A 9,018-nucleotide genomic window follows, 5' to 3' on the forward strand; every position below is an offset into this window, starting at 1 on the left:
AACACAAAGTGAAGGCCTTGCAATTTTAATAGTATTTCTCTTTTACTGATGTGGGTGCATGTGAAAGGAAAGCATCTCCTATTCTGAGCGCTGAACACTTGTCTCTGTTCCCTGGTGAGTGGAAGCATTCATGCTGTCAGTGCCTGGACCTGAAAGGTGCAAACCCCTGAACTCAATCTGAAATCCTTGAAAGTTGTGGATGGTGAACATCTTTCAGGAGATGTTCATTGCTTGAGTAGCTCATTTTCTGGTGTCAGGCCTAAATCGAAGACTAAGGAAGGACCACTGCTCCATCCACAGCTGTGAAATTCACTGGGGTGAGAGGTCTTCCCCAGCCACAGAGATGACTTCTAGAAACCTGCACGCCAATAGCTTGGCCTTAGCAAAGGAGTTGGAAACCGAGCAGCTTCACTGATCCAGAATATGGCAGTAATTCTCCAAGCGCATGAAGGACAAAAGCTCTTAATGTGTCACAGGGGCCTTTGGTTATCCCCACTGAATAGAAAAGACCAAAGTTGATCCCTAGGACAGTAAGTAATTTCTGAAGGTTGGACAGAATTGCTGCCAGAAGAGACCTGGGACAACTTAAAGAGACCTTGCGTCTGGTGTGCTCTAGGGTCATTCTCGCCCACCACCTCCAGGGATGTGTACCTTATTGGTAGCCAAATACTAAATTTGATGAGAAATGTAGTTTGTTATCATGAATGAGTGTTACCCAACCCAAAAGGGAGAGGGATTCTATAGAGGGATTATATACTCTAATGTTGTCTCCTGTATCACATCCCTTACACAAGACCTTTAGAGACCTGCAGCTTTAAAGGTTTTTCTTCATGTCTCATGAATGTTCTCTTTGACCAAATCCCTTCTGTGAATGGGACTAAAGCTGTCACTTACAATGTTCCTCTTCCCTGTTCTCAGCCAACAAAACCTCACCCACCTCTGGAGAGGGCAGCCGCTCTGGTGGAGTCATCCACGTGTATGGCGATGACAACAGCGACAAATCTGCCAGCAGTTTCATTCCCTATTGCTCCATGGCTCAGGCACAGCTCTGTTTCCATGGCCACCGTGATGCTGTCAAGTTCTTCGTTTCTGTGCCTGGTAAGGATGAGCACATCCCTTCCTCGTGCAGAGTCTTGTACCGCGGTCTGTTCAGTGGCAGGAACTGGAGCTGCTCTGCAGCAGAAGGCCGTCAGCATCATTTTGATCTCCTGCACGTCACTGTGGCTCAGACACTGGTAGTTGAGACTAATGTCTTCCAGACTTCACCCAGCAGAAGGGCTTGACCTGTCTAGTGGTGTCTGCGTAATTGTGCTAAGTGCATGGGGACTGAGCGAAGGCATTGACAGCACCTCCCTCCTGTTGCAGGCAACGTTCTAGCGACCCTCAACGGGAGCGTGTTGGATAGCCCCTCGGAGAACCCCAGCACAGCGGCCACCGAGACTGAGGGGCAGAAGCTGAAGAACGTCCTGGTGCTGAGTGGAGGAGAAGGGTACATCGATTTCCGGATTGGTGAGTGCCTGTGGTGGGAGGCGTCCGGGACAGGAGGGCCACAGCACTGGCGAGAGGGAGCATCGCTGTGGGGAGAGGAGCCTGAAAAGCGAGGCTGCTTGCTTCTCCTGCGTCCTGTTGCCAGGGCAGATAGCAGGCATTTCCTTGTACAACATAAGGCTGTCAAACACAGGCTGCAGTAATGGCTCTGAAAAGAATAAAACATTGTACCAGCAGCTCCAAATACTGCTGTCCTGCTGTGGTCGCTTGTACTGCTCTAGGACATTCTGTGTCGTCAACATTGGCTTCCCCAAACTGAAGAGTGGTGGGTTTGCTTACTCCTGCTGAGTTTGTTCTATTTATACTGGCTTGCTTCAGAAAAGCATCCTTTGGTTATAAAGCTCCCCCAGGCATAAAGCTCCATGCCTCCAGGCATTTCCTTCTCGCCTTCTTTACTCTCTGTTTTCTCTCTTCAGGGGATGGAGAAGATGATGAGACGGACGAGAATGCAGGAGATGCCACCCAGGTGAAGCCAGTACTTTCCAAGGCTGAAAGGAGCCACATTATCGTGTGGCAAGTATCATATATCCCTGAGTGAGAATTTTTCCTTTCCTACCAATGTAAGTCTCCCTCCTCCCACCTGAATGCCAAGATGTACATACAGAACTCCTGCATTATACCTACTGCTGGAAACCGACCCCAGACAACTGCAATGGCTCCTGCCTTGGACTGTGACCCCCTTCTAACCTCTGAACTTGCAGCTTTCATCTTGGGCCTGTGCGCTTTCTGCGTGGTTGGATTATTGTTCTGCTCTGGAGCTGGCGTCTACAAGGAGAGAAATGGCAGCTCGTTGTTGAAGTGAAGTTTGGAGCCAGAACGGTGCAAACCCTTTGCCCAGGGCCCAGGAGCTGGGAGCTGGATAGGTGGCGCAGGTTCTCCAGCAGGTTGCCTCACTCCCACCTGCATGAGAAGCAGTACGTCACCCCAGCACCCCCCACCAGAGCAACGATGGTGAATCAAACTCTCCAGCACCTCAAAAGAAATCCTTTTTACTTCACCTGTGGAATTTCCACCTTACCCACTCTACATAGGGTACACCTAAGCACAGAATAATATTCCACAGACTGAGAGCAGCCAGGACTAAGCCCAAGGCAGGAACCTTCAACAAAAAGGAGTGTCAAGGTTTCAGAATTACTTCTGCTGTTTGGCTGGAGAAGGGTAACAGTGTCATGAACAGTTACTGGGGGGAACATATTCTCTGTACATGCAAATGGGAGGTCTCCCTCTTCTGCTGCTGTTGTCTTAGCAGTAGTGTTCTGGGTGACTGTGTCCCCAGGGAGAGCTGTTCAGTAGGGTCAGATGGAAGATGGGTGTTTTATGGCAGAGGCCTCAGGGGCTTTGGAATCTGCAGTAGCAAAAAGATACTGGAACCTTGTTAGTTAGAGAACAGTCAGCAATACTTTTAACTCCCCCTTACAAAAAAGCCAGGTAGGGAAAGACTCCTGAATTCATTCTTTTTATGAGCCTGAGAAGTTCAGTGAGAACACTAGCTCTGTATAGTATTTGTTGGCTTTTAAAATACAGGTGAGGGCAGAATACACTGGTGAGCTGTGGGTTTGTGTTAATGCAGTGAAGTTGCCTTGACTCGTAAGGATGTGTCGCCTTCTGGGAACTGCTGGTGTTCAGCGTGGAGATGTCTGTTTTCCTTCACATCATAGCTGTGAGGTTAGGAAGGACTGTGTAGGTGCAGTTAAGGTATAGAAAGGCTGTGTCTTGCCTGAGGTCAAACAAAAAGGCCTGAGGCCAGATCCACTGACCTCTTTACCTGACCTGATGAGTGCTGACTGGTTTTGCAACTGAATGGGTCAAAAAGCTGGAAATGTCTCGACTCCTGAAAAGAATGATGACCCCCAAGAGAAATGCTGACTGCAGTACTTGTGTAAGCAGAGCTGTGGGATTGCAGGAGCATGTCCTGCTTGCAGGAGGAGCAAGAAGCGGGGCCAGCAAGAACAGTTTTAGGCTATGATGCTAGCTCCAGGTAGAGGTAGCTATTTGTCCAACACGCGCTTCACTTCCTTTCTGACAGTGGGAACAGTCCCATCTCCAGAAGGGCAAATCCTGCTTCCTTGGAGCGCTCCCTTCTGGATATGCAGGACTAGAGTTGTTAGCAGTGGATTTAGGGATACTGGAGGTCTTGTTCAGAGAGAGGTTGGCACACACACGTCACCTCCGAGAAGGCAAGGGTACATATCCAGAGAGCAGAGGCCTCAGCCACCATGCGGCTGCCATTTAGCCAAGGGGACCTGTGGGGACACTTCACTGGGCACTGCTGACTGGGCCAGGCTTGCTCTGCTGCCACCACTTTCCTGAAATGCTTTCTGCTAGCACAAGCTCTTTGAGTTGCAACACAGAGTGCAAAAAGGTTAACAAGAAGATAGACATTTAGACAGCACATTCCACAAACATCTAACAGTCGGTCAGTTCATGCCAAATAAACTTCATAATTTGGAGTAATTTAAGGGGAAATAAAGTCCTAGTAGGCCCCATTCCTTAACTCTGTAGAACTTTCCATATCAAAATACAGACATGCAATATTGTTACCTCTTACTGTTTGTTTTCTATCTGGTTTTAGCAGTCACAGTGACACTGTCTGTCACTTGTTACCACCAGTCCCTGGTGACATAAGGAAACAGGTCTGAGGCTTCTGCCAACAGGTTCCTTTCCAGTTTGATGCGTATTTTCCTCCAAGAGAAGCACATGTTTAAAAGGGGGCAGCTACAGCTAAGTAAAACCAGCCTCTGCTGTCACACTCCTGTCAGCATTTGGTGGCTACTGGGCAGCAAGGTGAAGAGCTGACTGGCTTCAACACACTTCCCTGTCATATCTCCACTGTGATGTATGTAAAGTATCTTGTATGTTACAAAAGGATTTTAAAAAGTGTCTTAAGGCCTGTAAACTCCGCTGTTTGGTCAGAAGATGGCATTCTGTAAAGAGCCTGCTGTATGAATACGTTCCCATGCTTCGTCCCCTATGCTATCAAACAACGAACCATATCTGTTCTGTATGTAATAAATGTGTTAACATCAGCAAGCGCCAGTGTTGTGTTTCGGCATCTGGGCTCTCTGCTCAGCCTGTAGCGAGGCTTTTGAAAGGGTTGGCATGGCAGTCACGTCACATGTTTGCTCTTTAGCTCCTGGCTATCTACAGCTCTCCTTGGTGGGGGGGTTCCTCTTCAGATGAGACACCAAGGTCAACATGTGAGTCAGCTCAAGTTGCCAGTGTCCCCTGTCAATACAACGTGGTGCTCGGCAGGGCTCGTACGAATCAATGCTGCTCTGCAGTCCTGCCTTCAGGAGGCTGAGTCAATCCACTTGCCTGCTCCTCTCTTAGTGCCGGTAGCATTTAGACAAGTTCACACCTATTCCATAGAATTCAGCGCAGCTTTACAGAGTGCGTCCCAAAGGGGAACCTCCACCATCAAGGAAGGGTCTCTCAAGACATCCCAGGGCTTGGTGTTAAGAGCCTACAGATGTCAAGAGTCCTGATGGCAGCAATGACCATGACTGCCCTGGCCAGCCCCATCTGTCCCCTCTCCCCATGGCCCGGAAGCCCCCGCGTTAAGCACATCAGCAGCTCGGGCATCTGGGCTTCACCATCCTGCTGGCCTGCAAGCAGTAGATTCCCCAGTCACTGCAGCAACGTGGGAGCAGAAAGGGAGGCAGGTCACGTCCCATGGATCCACCAGCTGCTGGCAGAAACCAGCACCAAGAGGCAACTGAGCTCCCTCTTACAGGGCTTGGTTTATGCCAGGCCAGAGGTGCACGAGACGCTACAGCAGCAGCCCCAGGGATCCCTCTAGATCCTCCTCTGAGCTACACCAGCAAGAATGCAGCCCCAGATGGTCCTTCCTGGCCTGACCCCCACCTCCCTCCAGCATGACACAGCATCTCCGCCACTGAAATAACTGGGGCTGGGCCAGACTAGAGCAGGACTAGTGCCAAGGGTGCTACAACCAGCCCCCCACACCCCCCACCCGAGCTCCAGCTTGGAAGCCTCACACCCAAGACAGCAAAACAGAAGAGCTTTTTTGGATAGTGTTGCTTTACATTTGTTTTTCACTCTGCAAAAAGCACATCCTTGCAGAGCTGTATCACCTGAGCCCCTCAGCGACACAGCTGGGAAGCCCAAATGTGCCTTTGCCTCCAGATCTCCCATGTGACCCCGTGCGATTCGGGCTTCTGTGATTTAATACAAGCACATCACGTTCTGAGTCAGGATGTTTGGGGATCCCCTACAAAGTCATTATGTGGTACAGTAACACAAGGAAAACCTCATCCAGAACTGCTTCCACCAAAGCAGTTACATACAGAGTATACAGAGAATATATACAGAGAACCGAGAAGGTCACTCTGGTGACAGACTGAATTTATGAAAATAACCCTTCACGTTTCTGCATCTTCCCTTACAGATGAGGTCATTGTACGGTCCTGGGGAGAAAGTGAAACGAGAAAACCTGGATGCAGCGTACCACAGTGGGCAGATGTGCCTTCTCTAAGAAGCTGATGTGCTTCTAACACACAGCAAGAGCTTACAGGAAACTCAGGTCACACAACAAGTCTTTATACTGATGTATCTGCAGCTTTCTGCTTCGCAACCCGTGAAGACGTGAGCTTCTCCAGATCAATCATCGGCTCCTCTGTGATTGGTTTTCCTTCCTTCTGCCATTGAGCGAGGATCATGGCTCGGAGCAGAGGCGGGTATGGAAGGTACCGAATGGTCTCTTCTGGCACTGGGGTGAATTTCTTGAAGGCCTCCTCCTCGTGCTTGGGCACCATCCGCCAGTCATGGTACATGACTTTGTCGATCTCTCTTACTTCTTCTTCGGTTTTACCTGAGAAGATGATGACCAACACCAGTGGACAACACTACCAACAAACAAACTCCCTCCAGGAAATGCAGCCAGTTTAGGCTCTCCAGTATTGCTGTTGCTATAACTGGCAATAACCAAGGAGATTTTTAAAGGATCACATAGTATTTTCACTGCTATACAGCAGGACCCCACCTTGCTCATGGAAAATAAAACAGACTGGAAGGACTACAAGCAAGCTGCTCTAATTCTATGGTTGGCTTCCACTTTTAATTTAAGAAGTCACTTCATCTCTCACTGATTTAGTCTCCATGGTTGAAGAATAAGAGTAATTTCTCCCTACAATAAAGAAAGTTCCCTGGGAAGCTTAAAGTTTTTTATACATATAAATATATATGTACGTATGTCTACACACACATATGCAAGCTTTGAATGAAAAGCATTTCAGAAACTCCAATAAAAACATTCGTATCACTAACATTAAGCATCTTTTTTAAAAAGCAAATTCCCCCATCTAACTCCAAGTGTTAATTTAAAATCATGGCAATGCCAGTTTACTTACTAACATTGCTGGTTTAGTGACGATTTAACCCAGAATATCCTTGTGCTTTCATTCTACATCTTGCCTTTGAAGTTTAGGGACGGAAGACAACTGTCACCTCACCTAATCCTCCATCCATCCATCCAAGACGGACCCACTGTCCGTCTATGCTGGCTCTTCCACAATATTCTTGGAAGTATAGTCTGTGAGCGCTAAATCCCACCATTAGAAACTAAACTATGGAGAATTTCTTTTCCCATTAACAAAGCCAAAAAAAAAAAAAAAAAAGAAAAGAATACTTCCCAAAACAGGAGGCTCGTGGTTCTCCTGCCCCACACTCTATGCTCTGGTCTTGCTTATGAATGTTTTCTTTTTCTTTTTTTTTTTTTTTTTTTTTTTTTTTTTTTGCGTGTGAAAGAAAGCAAGTTGTTCTTACCTCTGAAGGTCAGGTACCCCCAAGCTTTTCCATGATCCATATTCTGCAAAGAAAACAAGAATCGGTTGCGGGCAAAGACGTCACTTCTCACAGAAGGAACAAGCTCAGCTACGAGCGGCGCTCTACCTCGGCCGTGTAGTCCACCTTGACCTTGGTGATGACCCAGTAGCAGGGCTCGTCGTGCTGCCAGAGCCAGGACTTGCGGGTGACCACGCGGCCCACGCCGAAGAGCGGCAGGCGGCAGAGCAGCGCGAAGAGGCGGTTCTCGTTGCGCACGTCCTCCCACGCCAGCACCGGCAGCCGCTTCTGCGTCAGCGGCCGCCGCATGGTCTCGTAATCCAGGGCGAAGCGCTGCGAGTCTCGCGGCCGGTTCTTCAGCGCCCGGTACTCGCGGATCTTCTTCGCCATGGCGGCGATGGGCCGGTAGAGCTTCTTGCGGGCCATGGCGCCCGCCGCCCCGCACGCCGCCGCCCCGCACGCCGCCGCCACCCCGCACGCCGCCGCGGCGCCGCGCAGCTTCCGGCGCCGCCCGGAAGCGCCGCGTTCTAACGCTTCCCGCGCGGAGCGGCGGCGGAACGCTCGTGCCGCGGTCCGGGAACCCGCGGGCTTTTTGCGGCCGGACCGGGCCGGGCCGGGCCGGGCCGGGCCGGGCCGGGCGGCGGCGGGGCAGCTGTTGCGCCGTCTCGGGAGCCTCGCCCCGCCGCTGGGTGAGAGCCGCGGCTCCCCGGCTCCCGCCGTCTCGGCAGGGAGCTGCCGGGGTCGCGCTTTCGAAGCAAGGCGCAGGCTCGTTTCCCAAGCTGGTCACGCGTCTGGGCAGCTTGGTTTTCACGTGTGCAGCACAGCGCAGCCTGGCTGCTGCTGAGAGCCGCTCTGACGGGAGCAAACACGAGCTACGGGTGGATTACTGGCACGGGAGCGCTGCGCGCTTCCTACAGAAGTGGAAAGGTAAAAACCCTTCCAAAGGTCCTGCAAGGCTTCTCACTGGGGGTGTAAGTCAGGACTGAAACACCGGGGCCCTCCAAGACACCCGTCAGCAATACTGTTACCTTTTCATGCATTAGGCAGTCTCTTTTGATCAGCTTGATGCTGTTGTGGAGATTGATGAATCTTGTTTTCAGTAATTAAAATCTATTTCAAGCCCTTCTTTAAATCTTGAAGAAGGAAACATTCAGAAACAGAGGAATCACTCAGGTAGCTTTATCATCGCTTTATCATGGCACTTTTAGGGAGATTGAGACAAAGGCTAAGGGTCTAAGGAGAGTCAGAAACTGAACCAAGGCCTGAATTCAGGTCTTTTTTGACTCCATCCACCAGAACCAGGCCAACGCTCCTGGCAAGAACTGTTCTGACAGCAGTGCCTTGATGCAACATGAGCATATGGTCAAGAATCAGTGACTGCATTACAGATTTTAGTCAGAAACTGCACAGGTTTGGCTATAGTAGCTCTTGGATTATGGCCCCAGACAGCTAAATTAAATCCACTCCCCTTTTTTTCCCCCTAAATGCCATATCTTACACAGAAAGAAGCCTTCTGCTCAAGAGAGAGGACTTAGTAAGTGCCGGAGTTTCCACACCCAGAACAAAGGCAATGCAGGAACAGCAGAGAGAAGGCCAGTGTCTAACACAGCACAACTGTGTCTGCAGCCTGCCCAGCAAAAAAAGAAAAAAAAAAGCTCCTCTTTTCAG

The 9,018-nt window shown here is 50.0% G+C and overlaps 2 protein-coding genes across 21 annotated transcripts in view; one reads left to right on the forward strand and one right to left on the reverse strand.

Moving 5' to 3' along the window:
* The window catches only part of MAPK8IP3 (mitogen-activated protein kinase 8 interacting protein 3), an 86,326-nt gene extending 81,752 nt beyond the window's left edge, over positions 1 to 4,574 (forward strand). For 19 of the 20 annotated variants that reach the window (XM_062588005.1, XM_062588015.1, XM_062588007.1 and 16 more), the window contains 3 exons: positions 919 to 1,098; positions 1,366 to 1,509; positions 1,965 to 4,574. In XM_062588005.1, coding sequence (XP_062443989.1) covers positions 919 to 1,098; positions 1,366 to 1,509; positions 1,965 to 2,086 — 446 coding nt within the window. In that variant the 3' untranslated portion in view covers positions 2,087 to 4,574. Of the gene's footprint in view, positions 1 to 918; positions 1,099 to 1,365; positions 1,510 to 1,964 lie in introns of those variants that run through there. The other variant, XR_009959949.1, reaches the window with a different exon arrangement.
* A 1,143-nt stretch (positions 4,575 to 5,717) lies between these two features.
* Positions 5,718 to 7,827, reverse strand: MRPS34 (mitochondrial ribosomal protein S34). The gene is made up of 3 exons (XM_062588026.1): positions 7,459 to 7,827; positions 7,333 to 7,375; positions 5,718 to 6,379 (listed from the first exon to the last, which is right to left on the reverse strand). Exons 1-3 carry the CDS (start codon positions 7,774 to 7,776, stop codon positions 6,108 to 6,110), a joined length of 633 nt encoding a protein of 210 aa, XP_062444010.1. The 5' UTR covers positions 7,777 to 7,827; the 3' UTR covers positions 5,718 to 6,107.
* Between the last annotated feature and the right edge of the window lie 1,191 nt (positions 7,828 to 9,018).

Source organism: Rhea pennata, chromosome 15 (genome assembly GCF_028389875.1).
Source record: "Rhea pennata isolate bPtePen1 chromosome 15, bPtePen1.pri, whole genome shotgun sequence".
NCBI lineage: Eukaryota > Metazoa > Chordata > Aves > Rheiformes > Rheidae > Rhea > Rhea pennata.